The following is a 21,447-nucleotide window of genomic DNA, read 5'->3' as shown; positions in this document are numbered from 1 at the left end:
ATAGTTAGCGTGCTGCGATCACCAAATGTTCCTCTGCTTTTTGGAGGAGATAGTGGAATTACAGATGGATATTTTTTTAAAGCTCAAAACCTCACACTGTGTTTTTGTCTATTGGAAACTGTATGGCTACATCTACACTAGAGAGTTTTGTGAACAAAACTGGAATTTTGTCAACAAAACTTGCAAAACATCTATGCACAAAATGCGTTTTGTCAACAGTGTGTTGACAAAACTTAGCACTTCCGCCAACAGCCTTCTGCCTCTCTGCAATGAGGAATAATGCCTCTGTTGACAAAAAAGCTGTGTAAATGCTCTAGGAGGCCCTCTGTCGACAGACAGGACTTCTGGTTCACTGGCCAGCCCTGTCTCCTGCGCTTCCAGTTAGCTGTTCTGTTGAGGGAGCAGCTGGGCAGTCTAGCCCCTCTCTGTTGACAGAGTGGATTGCTCTTTCAATCCACTTGTGTGGTGTGTGGACCTGATCTGTCAACGGAAATTTTGCCAGAAGTTCTCTTCTGACAGTAACTTCTGTTGACAGATCCCTGTAGTGTGGATGTAGCCTATGTGGTTTTGATCCCAGATATCTGCTGATGTATCCATTTAGCAATGACCCATGTGACTGAGCCTGACGTTCTAAGGAAAGCCAAAAGTTATGGTCTAAAGTAAGATTTCCTGGGTTCTTTAGCTGCAAGCTTTTCAGGGAAGAGACTCTGCTGAAATGTTTGTGTGGTACATAGCTCAACATACCTTGATCTGGGGATTAACTCAATATAAAATGAATTGATAACTTTAAATGATAATTAAGCAATAAAAATAATTCCCCAATGTGCCTTATATAACCAGTTGAGTTTGGCACATTATTAGAAGACTACTGCTAACCGTCTGATTTTTGTTAGTCCTTTCACTGCTTTCTTGAAACTAGGAGGACACTAGACAGGATGAGGCAGCTAACCTGCTCTTCCATGAACTGTTCGAGCAACCTTAGGAAAGTAACATAGGCCTAAATTTTTTAAAAAGACAAGCTGGGTAAGAAAATATTTTTACTAGGCCAACCTCTGGTAGTGAGAGACAAGTTTTCAAGCTTATGCCTTGCTCCTCCAGCTACCACAGCACTGCATACAGGTTTTTAAAGGTATGTAGGTTTGCACTGTTCAGAGTTGCAGCTCCAACTGTCTTAGAAACCTGAGTCTCATTTTCAAAAGTGACTTAGGTGCCTGAGTGTGACAGTCTGTACCCCTATGTTCACCCTTTTACAAAATTTAGAACAGTCTGGTAAAAGTAACCCTTTTGTCATTTGAAAATTCATAGTTTGCTGATCATCAGTGTCCAGGTAAAATATGTGTGGTAGCCTTGCATGCAAAGTTATAGGATTCTTCTGTATGGTTTTACTAAAAGTGTTCTGCGTATTGGTGCAGTAGCCAGAAACCAGTTCCCAAGAGGCTGGACAATGATGTATCAATAAAATAAAATGAACTGTCACCTGGTTAAGTGGCCATTCTTTGGCAGGAAAGAGGATGTGTGTGAAAATCTACATTTTGACAAAGAAACGGCTGGGGTGTCTTGTCCACTCAGACTTTCTGTCTTCTTAACCTCAAGTGGAGAAGATTCACAAAGAGAAAGAACTATAAATGGAGAGATGAGATGCCTCAAATTGCTCCTCTCTTTCTTTCTACGATTGGCATTGGATGAGCAAAGGGACTGCTTTGAACTAGGGGAGGGATACTGAATGAAAGCGATTCAGCCAATAAAACTAATGAAACAAGGCAAGAAAGGCTTTACTTTGAATTCTCCTAGATTGTTATATTAGAGTAATATGTATATTACTTTTCTGATAATTAATTCTGACATATCATTACCTGTAGTCACTTAGATTCTGTTTTTCTATAGTTAATAAACTTGTTTTACTGATTTATCTAAACCTTTGTGTTTGTATCAAAATGTTTAAGAAACTCCACTTGGGATAACAGGAGCTGTGTATATAATTTTCTGTTAATGAAATGACAGTGTTTGTGAATTTGTATTACCTTGAAGAGAGCCAGTGAGTATGAGATGTATGTTTCTGCAGCAGGGCTGGGCAACTTAGGACAGACCAGCTTTATTTATTTCCTAGGAGCAATAGCTGTTGGGGCAATGATTTTTCTTGGAATGAGGCAAATGTGTTTAATAAATGGGATAATCTCTGTGTCAATTATTCTCCAATAGTTTTAACCCATGATAGCCATCCTGAAACAGTTCCTATCCATAAGCCGTACACAGTCCTATCTGTTCAAAAGTTCTCCTTCTTTCACTGTCTATGTCACACTCTCTTGCTTATTTGTTGAAATTTACCTTTCAGGAAACAAGCCATGTTTATATGATAGCATGTAGCTGCTTTAGATGTTATCTCATAGACAAATCTTCTTCTCTGTTATTGAAAACGATACGGATGAAATTCTGCCCCTACTGGAGTCCATGGGAATTACAAGTGATTTCAGATGGATCAGAATTTCACCCTCAGAGTTAAAGTAGAACTTTCTTTGATCTCAGAGAATAAATGTTGGGAGAACCCACTCATTGAAATAGTTTTTTGGTTTCCTTCTTAGTAGGTTACAAACTCAGTGCTCTCTTCACATGGAGTACAAAGTATTCATTTTATGTGAGTGTTGTCTTGGACAGTTAAGAATAAACACACTTCTCCCAGTTCCCAGGCTTAATGAACTTCCATCTCATAAATAGAGACATTATACGAAATGAAAAAAGAAACCAGGGAAAAATTATTTCCTATTATAGGAGAAGGAAAAAGAGCTTGAAATCTGACTATGTTAAACACTCACAAGCAATTAGCAATACAGTGGTGGAAAATTAGGTTGTCAGATCAGTACATTCAGTATCTGCCATGATTTGGCCAGGGACTTTAAAAGGTTGTGAGAAATGTATTGTCACATCTGTTATGGACTTTGGAGGACCAGTTTTGGAGCTAAAGCTTAGCTGCAGCTAATTGTGAGAGTGTTTTCTATCAACAAGTCTCAAAAGCTTTATTCTCTCTCTATATATTGTTGCTATTGCTGCCTAAAGCCAAAATGCAATGCTTACATCTGGTACAGTGGCATGCAGCACATCTGGAAATACTGCGAGCTGCTAAATGACAAGTTACTTTCTCTTCTTTCAGTTCCGTCTGGTGGTAAAGACAGCACTGAAATTGCTGCTGGTGTTTGTGGAGTATACGGAATCCAATGCACCACTTTTAATTCAGGCAGTGTCCACAGTAGATGATAAGAGAGGTGAGTAGCTGATAATTTAGGGTGAACTCTTGGCTCACCTGAGAGTTGTGCCATTGATCCTGTTGAGGCCAAGCTTTCACCTGTGATGTGTTTGTCTTTTCATCCCAAAAGAGTCTTCCTCAATAATTATTAGTCCCATGTTACTTTCATGAAACTGCTGATTAATTTTTAAAAATATATTTAAAGTGTTAATACAGCACAGGAGACATTGGCCGTGTCTACACGAGCCCCAAACTTCGAAATGGCCACGCAAATGGCCATTTCAAAGTTTACTAATGAAGCGCTGAAATGCATATTCAGCACTTCATTAGCATGCGGGCGGCCACGGCACTTCGAAATTCACACGCCTCGCCGCCGCGCATCTCGTCCCTACGGGGCTCCTTTTCGAAAGGACCCCGCCTACTTCGAAGTCCCCTTATTCCCATGAGCTGATGGGAATAAGGGGACTTCGAAGTAGGTGGGGTCCTTTCGAAAAGGAGCCCTGTGGGGACGAGATGCGCGGCGGCAAGGCGCGTCAATTTCGAACTGCCGCGGCCGCCCGCATGCTAATGAAGTGCTGAATATGCATATCAGCGCTTCATCAGTAAACTTCGAAATGGCCATTTGTGTGGCCATTCTGAAGTTTGGGGCTTGTGTAGGCGTAGCCACTGTGAGAAGTACTTTCTTTAAATAATGTGGTGGGTTTTCTTAGGGTTGCTGGTGGGGTGAGAGACTATTTGACATGAATAAGCATATCAGAATCTGGCATATACTGAAAATATACATTAAACACATTGGTCAAACCTGTCTTCAATGTAATCAGCCAATAGACGTTACTAAGACTCTTAACTCTATATGGAACTTCTCCATAATGAGTCTAAGATCCCACATGTATGTCTATGGCCTTCATTTCTGAGGTGTCAAGGGGCCTCACTAATTTTCAGGAATAATTTCCTCAACACCTCTGTGAATTAGGGAATATTATTATCCCCATTTTACAGATGAGAGGCTGAGTGACTTGTCTCAGGTAGCACAAGAAGTCTGGCAAACAAAGAATTGAACACTGGTCTCCCAAGTTGTAAGCAAACACCTTAGCAGGACCGTGCTTTCTTTTCACACTTAGAAGCAGCCATCTAACATGAAGAAAAAATGTCATCGGTGTTGTTTTTTGTAGTCCAAAAAAGCGTAAGAGCTAGTATGGAATATACATAAAAAAATGTACTGTTGTTACATCACATTTAAATCTCCAGCAGACATTATGCTGAGACCTATCATTCTTTACTTCCTGGAAAAAAGACTTGAATTTAAAAATTTGCATATGAGCAAACAACAAAAATGTAGTGATGGGATTTTTTGTGTGTTTCTTCCCACAAAAGTATTGCTAAATTCCAAGGGCATGCTCTTTTGGTTTGAACTGTTCCTTTGACTCCATGAAGGGTTGGGAGGTTGCAGATCTACTGTTGTGGTCTCACACACATGGAGATTAAAACAAATTTCCCATCCTTGGAATGTTTGCCTTGCTGCTGAACGTCTTCAAATGACTCTTTATGGTTAAAATAAAACAAATGATTGGTGGGGACAGACATAGGGTGCATGATGTTGGGGAGAGAAGTGAAAGTTACCAGTTTTCACTCTTAACTATCAGTATGGGTGTGTTGAAAAGATTAAAGCAAGAGCTATAAATCCTCTGTGGCTAGTTGGAAGGCAAAGGGATACTTTAAAAATGTAGGCTGTTCAGGTTGGTTTTCTGTTTTGAATTAAAAGCCATAAACCTTAGAATGCTGTACAGCAGAAATGTACATATAGTGCTCATGTAATAGTGAGTTCCGTGATTTATTTTTACAGCCAATTGAAGAATTTCCTCAGCTCTCTGAACTCACTTATATTCTCAATATGTTCAAATCACCATCTGTTTCCATACCAGCAAACACCATTGAATAAGGTGGGGGGTGTGGAGAAAAGGGGAAAAACATGGTACCATGTGAACAACAAGAAGTCCTGTGGTGCCTTGTAGACTAACAGATATTTTGAAGCATCAGCTTTGGTGGGCAAAGACCTGCTTTGTCAGATTGGGAGTCTGATGAAGTCACAACTCATGCATCTGATGAAGTGGGTCTTTGCCCATGAAAGCTTATGCTCCAAAATATCTGTTAGTTTATAAGGTGCCACAGGACTTCTTGCTGTTCTCAAAGATACAGACTAACATGGCTGCCTCTCTGATACATGCTACCACATGCTATCCCTTTTTATATCCTGTAGGCTTGCCTTAGGCCTACACTTTGGTCCCTCCGAAAAGTAATAAAACAACTTCAAAATCAATATAACATTTTGAAAAAAGGATGGTTATGATTATATAGATTATTTTGGAAGTAAAATGGGAGATTATTGGAATCCTCACATCAGTGGGGAAGTATATTGTATCATGGATTCACAAATGATGTGTTATCTTTACATATCCTCTATGCTTTGAAAAAAAAACTTCACAATTATATTAGAAATTCCTCCAAAGTAAATTGGTAATTGCTGGCTTGTAACAGTGGCAGATCTACTTTAAACTATTTGTTTATCAGATGGAAGAAAAGAGAGAGAATATGTTACTTGCCTTGTTTTGGAAATTTCATCATAAATCTTGGAGCTAACTAATTAAGTTCAGTGCTGCTTTGAAAAAAAAAAGCCCTATTTTTCATTCACATGCAAGGCGATGAAATATTACATAATTCTTGAACATGTGTACCACACATGATTAACAACAACAAAAAATCCCTTAATAATTCAACCCTTTTTCCAAGTGATCCCATCTGTGGTTTCTCTGCTAGACTACATCCATATGCAAACTGAAGTACAAAGCTCCATAAAAGGTGCTGTCTTAATAATGGATAAAGGCAACTCATAGGTGAGAAACTGCACAATCTCTAGAACATACAGAGCACCTTATTGCTTACCTCATTTAGTTTTTTTTTTTTTTTCCTGCTGTTTTCTGAGCTAAAGGGAAACTCTCTCCTTTCAATTAAAACTCATCTGTGATGTGTGCAGTTGCTGGAAAGTGGAGTAGGAATTCTACAGTGCCTCCAGCTGCCATTTTATCACAAGCATCTTTTTTTAATACAGAGATTAATGCATTGTGTCTGAACTGAGCACACTAGCATCCTGTTTATGCTTGTTTCTGGTGCTTTGGCTGATCTTATATGTCTTGTAAGCAGCCTGTGATATCAGAATAGTCCGTGTTTCGCTCTCTTACCAAAACAGAGTTCGATGTTCAGGACATTAATAATGGCATTCTCAAGATCGAATGAATGTATGTACAGACACATAATAAACTTGTTTAGATAAAAAAATATAAAAGGTGCAGAGGCATCTCCAGATGTAAAAGTTGTCACCTATTAGTGCTTGTGACTACTCGAGATAATACAGATAAATCTCTGTCAGTGGATGAATTCTCACACAGCAGTGCCAATTGATCCTTACTCATCGCCTCTGTGATAGTCTTCTCTAGGGCTTTTCATGCACAGAAATCTGTGTTTCCTCGCATGGGTGCCCTGTGATGTAGATACCGTACATAAGGGCTTGACTAACCTCATCAAATTCATGTTCCTTTTTTACTGGATTTGAACAACATTCATATGCACAGTTCTATAGAGAGGCCAAAAAATAAACTCAGGAAGATACACTATTTGGCTTATGTACCATATTTAATGTATCCTGAATCATCTAGGACAGGGGTGAGCTACCTTTCCAAGGCAGAGTGCCAAAATTTGATGTTTTTGCCTCTGTGGGTGGCCTGAGTGAAGGTGATACTTTTTAAAGTCACTATAATAGCCCTACTTACAGCCAGCTTCATTACTAAATAAATTAAGATGCAGAGCTTTACCACTTGGGTGGTGGTTGGTAGCACGAGCTGGTCTTTTGTCAATCCACAGGCTGCATGGCTTTGAGCCAGCTCCCAGCTGCATGGGGAAGGGACGAGACTGAGCTCCCACTTTGGGTGCCGATGAAAATCAGCTCATGTGCCACTACTGGCACCCGTGCCAGAGGGTGCTGTCTCCTGAATTAGAATCTTCTGGTTGTCACTGTGCCAGGGGTTCCTGACCCCCTGAACTAGGATCTTCTGGTTATCACTGTGTTGTATGCCTTCCATAGCCACTCTGAATTTAGTGATAGCAATGTGGATGAAGACCAAATGATCCTACCCCCAAAACACAGCACTTCAACTAAAGGAGAATCTTCAACAACTGTCAGTAATAGGAAGTGTATCACACACAGGAGAGGAGTTCTAATTCCATTCAGTAGCAAAACAGAAAAGAAATGTCAACCAGTTCAAGACAGTCAGCCTGATTTTTTTCTCTCTCTCTCTCATCAGTTTTACTACTGGAACTACATGGAAGTTATAATCTCATGCTTATAATAGCATGTACCTCTTATTCCACAGCAGATTTCAAAGCACTTTGCAGAGGCTGTCTCTACCCTAGAGGGTTTTGTTGACAAAACCGGAGGAGTGTCCAGATTCCCATGGCATTCTGTCAACAGTAAATTGACGGGACATGGTGATTTTGTCAGCAGTCTTATCCCACTCCCCATGAGGCATAGCACCTCTGTTGACAGAGATACAGAAAGTTGATATGGATACTCCAGGGGGCCCTACTGTTGACAGACAGGGTTTCCAGGACACTTGGAAGCCCTGTCTGCTGTGCTTTCAAATGGCCTTTTTGTCGAGAGAGCGGCTGGGCAGTCCAGCCACTTTCTGTTGACAGAGTGGATCACTTTTGTGATCCACTTGGCGGTTTGGTTGTGATCTGTCAACAGAAGTTTTGTTGGAAGATGTCTTCTGACAAAAACATCTGTCGACAAATCACTGTAATGTAGACACAGCCAGAGAGACTCGGTGTCATCACCTTCTTTTTACAGATAGAGAAATTGGGGTACAGAGAGGTGAAGTGAAACATGGAACTATACATATCTTGAAGGGACCTTGAGAGGCCATTGAGTTCAGTTCCCTGCCCTCACAGCAGGTCCTATTACCATCCTTGAGATTTTTTTTAAATTTGTCTAACCTGCCCTAGACCCTTGAAAGGCTCCCTCAAGGACTGAGCTCACAACTTTAAGGTTTATAAGCAAATGGTCGAACCACTGAGCCTGTCCTAAGCCCCCTGAAGTGATTTGCCAATGGTCACCCTGTACACCAGTGACAGACCTGATGCATAAGTTTATACCAACTAAGCAGCTGTTCTGGAATTTCCATGTCATGGGTCAGGCCTTTTGTAAACAGCAGCCTATTATCTTCTGAATAAAAAAGTATTGCTGAACTGGCTTGCTGATAAGGATGCCCAACTGACAGTTTAAAATGAAACACACTGAAATCAGCAAAGAAGTGGGAGCAGGCTAGCTAAGTTTGTGCTTTCATGGGTAACTATGGTTGTCATCTTTACATGGAAACAGGCAGGAGAATGTGACATGATAGAATACCAAGATACTGCATTTAAAAACAAAATGGAATTCTTCAAATAAAAGTGAGGACTGTCCGGCCACAGAATTAAAGGCACCCTCCTCCCCCAAAGATCTTTCACTGAATCATAACCCAAGAATTAAGAAATTAATTTGTCATGTTACTGGCAGTTCACTTCCTTACAAATGGCACTGTTCTAATTCAGAATAATATAATTCTCTCTCTCTCTCTCATTTTCTTCCCTTTTTTCATTAGAAACCACAGGAAGACATTTTTGTAGTGGGATATCATTCGTACTGATCATATATCTCATTTGAGCAGAGGGAATTTGTTCCACATGTCTTTTGAACATGTGTTCCTGCACAAAAAATGTCTGTTTATGCAGAGGGGCAAATGCAGAGAGGGCTAGTGGAACAGTATAATGCTCCAATTAATGCATAAGAAAAATATTGAGCTGTGAAGCTGTATCCCCAGACATTTTGTACCTTTGCTTATGATATGGGCTACCAAAAGCTTTTCTGTTTTGTTTGCAATAAGGATATGAGAATATTGGTATCAGCAGAAGAAAGGTACTGAAAAAGAAAAATTCTTCTGTCTAAATGTTCATCAGTAAGGAATTTTGCACTCTGTAACCCGCCATCACTTCGTTAATAGTGTTCTCAATTATGTAAATGGGAAATCTGTATGTGAGTGGCAGGGAATATATTTGAATGTTGTGTCAATGAGAGATTGTTTGCAGTGCAATGATGATAACCCATATGGTGTACATGATAGCCACAAAAGGATTATTTATTAGGCTACAGTATCCTATCTTTGGGTTCACTGATCAGCCAATGACAGGTTCTGATGAAGAGACTCTGAAGTTTCATTATAGGAGTTGTGTTGTCACTCTGTATCCTGTGGATAGCGTGTTGGTGGTGGATTTCTGTGACGATTGGTCTGAAATGGAATCATTTCTCTGCAGTCAGGAGAATGCTTCTCCTCTTTGCTGCTCATTTAGTTGACTTCGTCTTTCCAAGTCCTGTAAATAGTTGATTGTTTTCTGATTACCCTCCTGTCCTACACATTTACTTCAAACACAACTGTTTGAACTTTGATCCTTCATCTTCTGGTTCAGTTTCCTGGGTAGATTAGTTCTGGCTTTTTCTTAAGTATCCACCAAAGGTTTAGTCCAATAAATGTGATTCTTTTGTAGAGTATGTCAGAAAAAACTCTAGCTTAAGTCCAACAGCCATTTTTCTAAAGACTAATAAAATAATTTTATTTGGAACAATCAACTATTAATCCACCTTGTTTTTCAGGGATCTTGTAATATATGATCCAGAACAAACTGAGTAAAACTGAAAGAATTACCTTTGAAGTGTGTGTGGGGATGTAAGGAGTGGTTAGTAAAATAATTCACATAAAAATGAGGACCGATTACTCTTACACTGATGCTTTTTTATCTAAGAAGAATAAACTGGGATTCAATGCAGTCCTCTTTATTTCAATCATCAGTACTTATCTTGATATAGACACCCCTCCTAATATACTATACAACAATAATATCATAGAATCATAGGACTGGACATGACCTTGAGAGATCATCTACGCATGGCAGAGCTAAACATTATCCTTAGAAATGTAGGTATAAATATTGATGCATCAAAGAACTATACAAACTAGCTGTCTACCAATTTATCTAAATATTTGCTAATATGAATCTCTGGTACATATGTCTGAACTTGTCATTTTTCTAGTTTACATAATGAGCCACTGCTTTCCCTCTGCTTTACCAATGGTTTCTGATTTACTCTTAGGAGCCAAGCCATGGTCCAATATTATGGAGATCCTAGAGGAAAAGGATGGAGTTGACACTGAACTGCTGGTTTATGCAATGACCCTAGTTAACAAGGTTTGTTTTAACACATTAGTATAATTAGCAATATTAGTACTTACTTATTTACAGTTACATCGAAGATGTCGTTGGCATTTGTCAGTTGTATAGCAAGACAAGTCTTGCCCAAGATCTTGCAGAACAATCCAAATAACACCATACTAGATAAACTTTATCTTGACAATCCTCAGCATTGTTGTCAGAACTGCTGAGCCACTGGGCAAGATGCGAGGGAAACAGCTCCAAGCACCCAGCAGGGGCAGGATCCCAGGCAGAAGGGGCAGGTCTGAGGGAGAAGGGACAGGGTCTCAAGCAGAAGGGAAATGTTTTGGGGTTAGCCTCCTGTGGTGTTTAGATGTAACACTGTTTGTAATTGCTAGAAATGAGAGCACAGGCTGCTGAGAGTCTGGATGCACAGGAAACAGGAAGGAGAAGGGAGATGAGCTGGGGACTTAGGAGAGAGCTACAGAATGGTGCAGCAGCTTTGTAAATAGGTTTCACTTGTGTAAATAAAGTTCTGTAGATGTTTTCTTGTACCTTGCTTACGCGATGCAACACCACCCCATCCAGCCCTTCAGCACTGCCCTTCCCAGGCCACTTAAGGCTCTGGCAGCAATTTAAAGGCCGTGGGACTCTGGTTGCTGTTGTGGTAATGGGAACAACCACCAGGAAACCTGGGCCCTTTTAAATCACCAGGCCCTGGTGTATCCTCCCCTTTTGCCTCCCCACCAGCTAGCAGCCCTGAGTGCACTACTTGTCACTTTAATGCTGTGCCTTTGTCTGCCGCTGCAAACTGTTTTTGTAAATGTAACATTAACAACAGCAGATGCCATGGTGCATGGTAGTAAATATGTCTTTGAGTATATTATACAATATCCTCACACAAATTAATCTTAATGCAACAAATTCAGAATCGAGTCTTCTCTTTCCATTGCTTAGAGCACTACCAGATCTCCAGGTTAGAGTATAAAATGAGGTATTATGGTAACTGAAAAGGAAGTTAAGTCACTTTTCAAATCAATTGCTGGAGGGATAAAGGGCTGAGCAATTGGATAGAGGAAGAGGCATGAGAGCATATTCACTTAAGGTGAATGTTGTGATGCTTTGAGATGGTGTGAGGTTTAGACAGAGAGAGAGAGGGGTATAGGAATAGGAATAGGAATGTGAGAGCCTGAAGTGGCTGAGATAGTGCAGGCAGGGATTTTGGAGGGGGCAGGAGATTTATTACTTGACACAGAAGGACAGTAGTGTGAGCACTAGGTGGGAGTGGCAGTTTGTGGATCAATAGATTCAGGAGCATCTTTCAGAAATTAGATCACAGCATTGTGCCAACCTCCCAGTCTGAATAAAACTAATGGTTATTCTTGTCATTTATCATTCATGTAACAGTGCTAACCAGGTTCCAGGCTCCATTTTTCTAGGTGTTGTGCAAACACATAGAGCAAGACAGTTCCTGTCTCAAAGAGCTCAAATTGTAATTAGAAGCAAGGCTCATCCAAGAAGTTTGACAAACTTTAGGAGACAGGGCATACAAATATAATGGTAATATGATCCAATGGCAACTTAGGCTAGCTTTGTGCACTGTTTGGTGGTTCCAAAACATCTGATTGTTTTTTTCTCTGTCTGCACCGAGTATAATGAATTTAGCAGGTCTGAATGTTAACAAACAGATTTCCGTTCAAAAAGAAATAACTAAGAAGTGTCATGACTTTTCCTTACTTGTTTGTCATTTTCAAAGGTTTTTATTCCATGTAGCTGTTCCATTGTAAAATCTAACATCTAAGATATTTACATACATTCATAAAAGAAAACCAGAAGTCCATAAAAATGGGGAGCTCATCAGAAAAAAAGTTCTTAACCTCTAACACAATCATCAAATGAGTCAGGTTTTTAAAACTGACCTTTTAAAGAAGATGGAAAACCAGAGTGTGTTTAAGAACCAAAATATCATTGTGCTTTATGGATTTGTTTAACAGGTCAGAGTGTTACTAACATTCTGACCTGTTAAATTCATTATATTCGTTCAAGTGCCTTCAGTTTGTCAGTTCTGGCCGTAAATCAGAAAGTGAATATACTCCTACTGCTTAGTACTTTCTTAAGCTCTTGTTCATGGCTACAGTAAAAGCTTTTTGATAAACTAGTTTCTCCTTTAATGCTTGGAATTGCATTTGGAAACTGCTAGGTAGGCCTAGCTCTGCCAATAGCATTGCTCTTGTCATGACATTTTTTTAAAGTCAACCCCTAGTCCTGTTGAAATCAGTGGCAAAGCTCCCCTTGACTTCATTAGGGTAAGAAGCCTTCTGAAAGGCATCTCTCAAATTACATATTTATGTTATTCCCACTATAGTGGGAATCTTTTTTCAGGCCCATTTCATACCGTGTTTTATTTTCTACTGGATTCTCTCTTTCTGGGGGTTATACCTCTTAATCTTGTCTGGGTATTGTCAGCCACTAGGGTTTGTTTTACTACTTCATTCCACGCTGACTTATTTTCATCCCACAATTGATTTATTTAGGTCTGAGCCAGTGTTCCCTGTAAGCTAAGCATGTGGGTGGCCATCCAGGAGAGATTCAGATGCCACCCAGCTGATTAGCAGAGCACTCCCTGCAACACCACTGGCAGCTGGTGTTTCTGCTGGCAGAGCACATCACAAAATTTATTGCTCACCTGGATGGGAAAAATTAGAGAGGCTATTGTTCTGAGCCCATCATTCCTCCCTGTCACTTTTTTAGGAAGAGAGTGTAGAGTGTAGATCTGGTCTACGAGATCAGTTCTGCCACACTTATTCATGTTGGGTGGAACCATGCTCCAAAGGGTCTTGTGCAATATTTATCATAAGGTGCTATTCAACTTAAGTAGTAGAATTGGGCTCTGAAGTGCATTTGTGCTTGATTCTCACTGGCTCAGCACCTTGTATTCACAACTTCACTGCACAATGGCAGTGTGTGGCTCCCGGAAGCATTGTGAATTCGCCACCAAACGAAGTCTAAACTATGACAAGAAAAGTACCTGTATCAAAGCCAGAAACAAAAAGGAATGAGAGTTCAAAAAGTTATTGTAGCATAAATTATTTTTGTTTAAACAGTCTTGATTTTCAAGGGTGTGAAAGTGTTTCTCTAATTTTCATGGAAAATGTTTGTCCCATAATTAGAAATATGTTATATATGTTGGAACTCTATTAACAAGACCCTTTAGACAATGTAGCAAGTCTGCCTTCACTAAGATTTTAAAGAACGAATAGGAAGGAAGGAGACAATATTTCTGCTGTCTAGACTTGTACTTTAAGAAAACTACCGCTACCAAAGGACTTAAAGACAATAGGCACATAGTTGGAAATGATTGTTGCTGGCTGAGCATCAGTCAGCTGCGTGGTGCACCCTTCTCCATAAGGCCAAAAAGACAAGGATCAGTAGGGGACCAGCTTACCTTGCTCTGACACATCTTTTTTTGTATTTCTGTCTCTCTGCTTTTATTTTGAGCTTAATAAAAATTTGCACTAGACAGAGAAGTCAACTGCAGATACGCAATTTTAGCTATGCCAATTTTGTAGCTAAAATTTACGTATCTACATTCGGCTAACGTCTGTCTTAACAGGGGAAGGTCAATAGGAGAGTTTCACCTTCAGCCTTCCTTACTTTTCCCATCTCGCAAGGAGTACAGGGGTCGACCGTGACCCCTGAGAGCTTGATTTCATATATGTGCAAAATCAACCCCCAGAAAATCTACCCTGAGAGGGTCGATCTTCTGCAGTAGTGTAGAATGTAGTCTTTAGTTCTGCAGTTAAGCAGAATCAGGGCAGTATCCAAATATATATCCACATATATCATAGTTTCGTAAGAACTAATATGAGTGTATTCTGTTTATTTTTTTTTTACATATTTTTACAGTTTGTGTTAGACTTTGCTGCACGTGGGGCTTGTCTACACTACCTCCCTACTTCGAAGGGAGGGTGGTAAGTAACTCTGAAGTGTTAAATCTCAAAATTTTGAAGAGTAAAGGGACTTCAAAGTTGCCCAGGCACTTCGACGTACCAGCAGGTTAGCCGCAGCTACATGCGAGCCGGCACTTTGAAGTTTAACACTTCAGAGTTGCCGTGAAGGAGAATTAGCTTACTGAAGTGCTGCATGTGCACCACAGCACTTCATTAATAATCTCCCGACCCCCTACTTACCATCCTCCCTTCGATATAGGGAGGTTGTGTAGACACAGTCTTGATGTTTTATTTTCCTAGCAGCACCTAACTCCTTTCTTTATTTTTTGTTTAATCAGAAACATGTCCACTTCCACTTACAAACTCTTGTAAAACTTTTTTAATTCTCTTCTTGAAATGACTAGATGTCAATGTTTTCTCTTTGATTCTCAGACGCTGTCGGGATTGCCAGATCAGGACTCTTTCTATGATGTGGTGGACAGTCTGGAAGAGCTAGGCATTGAAGCTATTTCACAGAGACACTTGAACAAGAAAGGAACAGACTTGGACTTAGTTGAGCAATTTAACATTTATGAGGTAATATAGCATGCCCTGTTTTATGCATCTTGAAACTTGTGCAAACTTCAAAGCAGGGGATGGGGTGAATGTAACCTAGGTGAAACTTGGTTATCTATTTCATTTTAAAAGAAAAACATCTGGTTGCTGGAAGTCTTGTTCTCTTTCATATATGTGACCTACTTGGGTACATGACTACATGCAGTACAAATGCATTTCATACAAGATGAAGGTTATATGTCAAGTTAAAACAGCACATTTACTAGCCTCTTTAGAGGCAGTTCTGTGCGCAATTAAAACTCTCAGACTGCTAGTTACACAGCAGAGCTGCTAAGCCAGTAAAGTTCCTTCCACATGCAGAAGCATTCAGAGCACACACAAAAAATATTCAGCTTAGATCAACTTCACATGCACAGCTCTCTCTACAACTGATTGCCCAGTCAGTCCTTGTTTAAAAGTTTATACTGGATCAGTTCCTACCCAACTTGCAGTGATTGGGTAATGACTGACTCCACATTCACCACCTGTGAAATATTTATGTGCAAAGATAGGATATTTAGTTACTTAACAATCAGACGCTTTTCAGACTTTGCTTTTTTTTAGGCTGAAAGTAATATGAAGGGCATGTGAATTTATGTTATGGGATGGTGAAGTGAAATTACTGCCTCTAGTACTAAGTCCAGCTGCAGGGATACTGGGCCTACATTTTTTTTCTCTTATGGCAGCTTTACCCTCTGGTAACTCTACTGACTTTAGTGAAGCTACTCCTGATTTTCACCAGTGATAGATGAGACAGGCCAAACATATGTATGTAGTCCTTATGCTCCACTGATTACATCACTAAGGCCATGTCTACACTAGCCAAAAACTTCAAAATTGCCATGCAGATGGCCATTTCAAAGTTTACTAATGAAGTGCTAAAATACATATTCAGTGCCTCATTAGCATGCGGGCGGCCGCGGCACTTCGAAATTGACGCGGCTTGCCGCCACACAGCTCGTCCAGACGGGGCTCCTTTTCGAAAGGTCCCCAGCTCTTTGAAGTCCCCTTATTCCTATGAGCAGGTGGGAATAAGGGGATTTCGAAGTTGCCGGGGTCCTTTCGAAAAGGAGCCCTGTCTGGACGAGCCGCGTCAATTTTGAAGTGCGCAGCTGTCCGCGTGCTAATGAGGTACTGAATATGTATTTCAGCACTTCATTAGTAAACTTCGAAATGGCTATTTGTATGGCCATTTTGAAGTTTTTGGCTAGTGTAAACGTAGCCTAAATGTAGTCACACTAGCTGAAAACTTGGGTGGCTCACCAAAGAATGTGGTCCAGAAAAAACATCACTGTTTTTCTAAATCCATCATGATACCATGAACAGATTTTCTCAACTTTATTGAAAGAGTGGTAAAAACAGGTTCAGATAGTACACTGGCATGCAAACCTGTTAATTTCTTCCTTGGTTGAGCAGAAATTATCGCAACATTAGTACCACTCTGAAGTAGCACGCTGTGTACAATATCTCCTTGGTTCTCACATAACTTCGTTCCAGAGAAGGGAAAAATCTAGAGGCTGGACTGAGTTTCAAGAGATGTGGGTTTGTTTATGGATCTGTCCCAGACTTCCTGTGAGGCATTGGTGAATCACTTAAAATCTTTGTGGCTCAGTTTCTCAATCTATACAGCAAGGAATGTGTGTTGTTACCTTTAGTGGTAGGGAATTCATCAGGCTCCAGGTAAAATCCTCTCCCCTTTCAAACGGATAGGCATTTTGCCATTGACTTGAATAGGGCCAGATTTTCTCCAGGGGTGTGCCTACACTTGCATTCCTCTTTCGAAAGAGGCATGTGAATGAGGTAAACTGAAAATGCAAATGAGGTATATTTGCATACTTGACACCTCATTTGCATATTCTGGTTTTCAAAAGAGCTTCTCTCAAAAGAAGAGAGCCAGTGCAGACACTGCTCTTTCAAAAGTAAATCCATCTTTGAAAGAATCCTTCTTCCCTTTATTTAATGGGAAGAAAGATTCTTTCGAAGATGGGGTTTACTTTCAAAAGAGCAGCGTCTACACAGGCTTTCTTCTTTCGAAAGAAGCTCTTTTGAAATTAGTATATGCAAATGAGGTGCCAATACCTCATTTGCATTTTTATTTACCTCATTTGCATCTATCTTTCAAAAGAGGAATGCAAGTGTAGATGCACCTCAGGGATGTTCAAATGGATTTAAGGGAATGAAGTGCTCAGATCCCACTGTAATACAATGGGAGCGAGACATCTAACTCCTTTACGCTTTGAAAATCCCAGCCAAATTTTTTGCAAAGCTCATGAAATGCTGCACAGGGGAGGTGTTTCTATGCAATCCCACCGTGGCTATATCTACACTAGCCTGCACCTTTCGAAAGGGGGATGCTAATGAGATACTTTGGGATATGCTAATGAGGCACTGCAATGAATATGCCGTGCCGCATTAGCATAATGGCAGCCACGGCACTTCGAAAGTGCTGCTTTCGATCATGCACAGATCATCTACACGGGATCCTTTACAAAAGGACCCTGCACACTTTGAAATCCCCTTATTCCTATTTGGGTCAAGGAATAAGGGGATTTTGAAGTGTGCGGGGTCTTTCCAAAAAGGACCCCATGTAGACAAGCTGCACATGATCGAAAGTGGCACTTTCAAAATGCCGTGGCCACCATTATGCTAATGAGGCACTGCACATTCATTGCAGTGCATATTAGCATATCCCAAAGTGTCTCATTAGCATCCCGCTTTCGAAAGAGGAGCAGCTAGTGTAGGCATAGCCCATATGAATAGCATGAGTAAGATAAATATGAAGCAGCTAAAGAGGAATAGTATAGTAAGATTAAGTTATGCAGGACCCAGTGATTTCATGGTTGGGGAGGACATGAAGCTATATATTCATTGATAAAACGTGAGTGAAAACATAGGGATCGTAGGGGTAACATGTGACGAGCCTCCCCTTTTGTTCCCTTCAGATGACACTGAGACATGAGGATGGAGATGAGACTGCTGATCCCCCACCTAACGGGCGCAAAGACAGAAGAAGGGCAAGTCTTGGCTCCAATGAACGAAGGGGACTAGAGCGCAGGAGAAGTCGCAGACATTCAGCCCAGAGTATCAAAAGCACTTTATCAGCTCCTGCAAGTCCTTGCAGTCACCCAAACCCAAACTTCATGTTCGGTCACGGGCAGCGTATAGAAGATCTTAGTGAGAAGTAAGTACTTGATACAAGAAACATTCCTTTATTCCCAATACTGTGCCTTTCCATTATGCTCACTGCACATTATTGACTCTCATCATGCCAAACCATTCAGTTGTTTCCTTCTCCCCCTCCTTTCTTTCTTTATTCTGAGTTCCTCTCAGTAGACACAAAACAGAACACTACTGGAGGTTTAAAAAGAGAAAGATTTGTAGATCACTGGTTCACTATATTCACCTGACTTTCAGATACATATATTCCCCCTGAAACCTGTCAATACTATATTTCATTATTCTTCAGAAAAAAAGACAAACCTTCAAAGTGAGCTGTAAGATAAACAAATACAATCTTGTTGCCATTTGTCCCATAGGGATGGATGTGAACAGCATGAAGTGGAATGTTCATAGAGTGAGATCTTAATAACATTTAATGGTAGAATTTTCATCGTTGTAATATATGGACAGAATTTCCATCTGACAGATCCATATGGTAAAAGCATCAAATTCTACAGGGAGGTCCTGAAGAGATCATAAACATCAAGATTTATTATGTGTGCAAAGTTATTGGTTGTGTGGTTAGAATAAATTCATGTGATGCATTTTCTTTTTACAATCAGTGCTCCAAAATATATATTCATATTTTCTTTCAAGGCTGAGCTGCCATTTTGAGTAAATATGATGTTAACAAATGAGATGCATAAATAAGCAACTGGGTAGGAATCAGTGCCCTGGGAACAAGATTAGCTATTAAGATTAGCTGGTTAGTACCTAGTACTGCTTGAGGTATTTATTGTCATGATAAGACAAAAATGAAAATCAGTAGGGTTTTGAATGTTCTTAATTGCTAGTGCCAGCCCAATTTATCTGCACAGGGTTTTGTTAGAGCTACAGATAGTTCAACTTCTGTGGGGACCAGATACCAAGGATCTCAGGATAGGAAACCAGAAACTGAAGCACATAAAGCTGATAAACAATGAAGTTCTTTGAGCATTTCTGATGGAAGATACTATCTAACAAACCAGAAGCCTCAGAATTCTGCCTGAAAATTCACGTAGGAAACGTCATACCTTGCTTACTAAATTTCATAGAATAACAATGCATTCCTCCTGAGGAGACCTTTCTTCAGAATACGTGAAAATGTAAGGCTCCAGGCCTTTTAAGTACTATTGGTATGTCATATGCTGCATAGTGGCTTCTCAGTAGATGGAGGGCAAGTCTATACTACATCAGCACAGCTGCTGCAATGAAGACACACCATGCTAACAGGAGAATGCTCTCCCATTGGCATAATTACTCCTCCTCCACGAGGGGTGGCCAACATAGAGTGGTGTGAACCCTGCTTTAAGTCAATGTAACTTACATGGCTCAGGGGGATATTTTTTTCTGATTCCTAAGCACTGTAAGTTACATTGACTTAAGCAGTAATTTAGACCAGCTCTCTGTGTCCAGTGTCATCATTCCCTGTTTTCCTTAGACATCTCCTTCATGCTTGGTTTTGGCTGGGTCTGTCGTCAGTTCTAGCCTTACACCCTCATGGTCTTGCAGACTGATGACAAGGATGACAGTGCATTGGTAGCTGAACTTCAAGAACCTCCAGTGTGATTGCAGCTACTCTGCACGGAGTTCTGGGCTTTTATGTTACCTATTGGCATGGCCAGAACACATGCAGTGGATGTGATTGAGTTCTTAGGCTGGTACATTTGGTGGAAGAACTGCATTTTATTTCAATGATTTTTATTCCACAATGATCCTGGACTGATTCTTCTCTTGTGATCAAAGATGTACAAGTACAGGGAATCATCCTTCCTGATGTACTCTTCTCTTGGTGAGTTTTAGGATCCCAGTCCTGGATGTGTTGCCAGGGGGTGGGAACAAGGTACCATACATAATTTTTCCACTTGATTTTTCTCATAGCAGAGATTGGACCTGTAGTGTCTTTACTCCTGGAAAATCTCAAAATTTCAGCCATTCAGTATCCTGCTTTGTTGACTACTCATCCGTATGGTAATGTTTCTTTCCAGGCATTCAGAGAAGTGGCCTGTATCCTTGAGTGTGATATTAGAATAAAGGGTTTTTAAAAGCTAACAATGTAAAATACAGTTCTTAGAATGCCCTGAAATACTTAGAAGCCTAGCTAACCATGCCGATTCATTGTTTGCATTGGCTGCAGCCTGCTTTCCAAGATGTAAGCATTAATGCATCAAACTAACATCTAGGTACCACGCATCTGTTAGTCTCAGACTTTAGTTTTGTTTTTAAATTTAACTAACAGCATTAGGCTGAGACTAAGGTGTATGGTTCATCCCTCAGATCAAGGCAGAATATTTGCCTGGTTTTGCCCAAAAACTCAGGTGGGCCATGTCTCTGTACAGTTCAACCCCTTTAATCTGGCAAATTTGGTAAATAGGCTATGCTGGATTATGGAATTTTCCAGACCATGGATATTCATATGTACTTTTTGTTTGAAGGTGAAAATTAAAACATTTTGCAAAGTCGTGAATTTTTTTCACATGTAACATAGACAGAAGTGCATAGAGGTTCTGGGGTAGAGGAAGGGTGCAGGAGCACACTTGGGGTGGAGTGTGGGATTTGTGAAGGAGGGAGAGTGCGTGAGGGGGATGTGCGTGTGGGCTCTGGGCATCAGAGAGATTTGGGTGAAGCATTTACCAGGCACCCTGCTCCCCAGGGCACATGGGAGCGGTGGGAGAAAAGCCTTTGGACAAGCATTGTGCTGCACTGCTGAGTGCACGGAGGTGCTTCCTCCTCCCTCTGCCAGGGTCTGAAGCATGACAGAGGTTCCAGTGGATTAATGGCCATGAGTTTGACCCTTAGAACTTTGACCCTTAGAACTTTGGGTCAGGTTTTTGCCACACCTAGCACAAGACCTCTTTCTTTTATAAGCTACTACTTAGGAATATCATGTTCTCTTCCCTCTCAGGGCTGTTATATGGAGAAGATATTATGGACTTTTGTTTCAAAATAAAAATTTTGTGGGTTAATCAGTTTGTCTAGGAAGTATGGCTGTTATTTTCTAATGGGCCATTTGCTGGACTCAAAACTAAGCAAAACAATATTATGCTCAGAAACTTAACAGGGACATCTTCCCCTGCCCCCCATTTGTATAGAAATATGGTTCCTATAGTATCTTAGCAGGTCTTTATTCATTTTGTAGCTGAGTTTAGTGACAGAGCTGGTAGAAACATG

At 40.4% G+C, this 21,447-nt stretch overlaps 1 protein-coding gene across 6 annotated transcripts in view; it reads left to right on the top strand.

Annotated features, from left to right (window-relative positions):
• Positions 1-21,447, top strand: part of FHOD3 (formin homology 2 domain containing 3) — a 639,020-nt gene that overhangs the window by 455,298 nt on the left and 162,275 nt on the right. For all 6 annotated transcript variants that reach the window (XM_074988019.1, XM_074988017.1, XM_074988015.1 and 3 more), the window contains exons 7-10: positions 3,146-3,257; positions 10,476-10,570; positions 14,917-15,060; positions 18,021-18,259. In XM_074988019.1, the coding sequence (XP_074844120.1) occupies positions 3,146-3,257; positions 10,476-10,570; positions 14,917-15,060; positions 18,021-18,259 (590 nt within the window). The remainder of the gene's footprint in view (positions 1-3,145; positions 3,258-10,475; positions 10,571-14,916; positions 15,061-18,020; positions 18,260-21,447) is intronic.

This window comes from Carettochelys insculpta, chromosome 2, assembly GCF_033958435.1.
Source record: "Carettochelys insculpta isolate YL-2023 chromosome 2, ASM3395843v1, whole genome shotgun sequence".
Lineage (NCBI taxonomy): Eukaryota > Metazoa > Chordata > Testudines > Carettochelyidae > Carettochelys > Carettochelys insculpta.
Note: the sequence above shows the minus strand (reverse complement) of the source record. Positions and strands in the feature narration are given on the sequence as shown.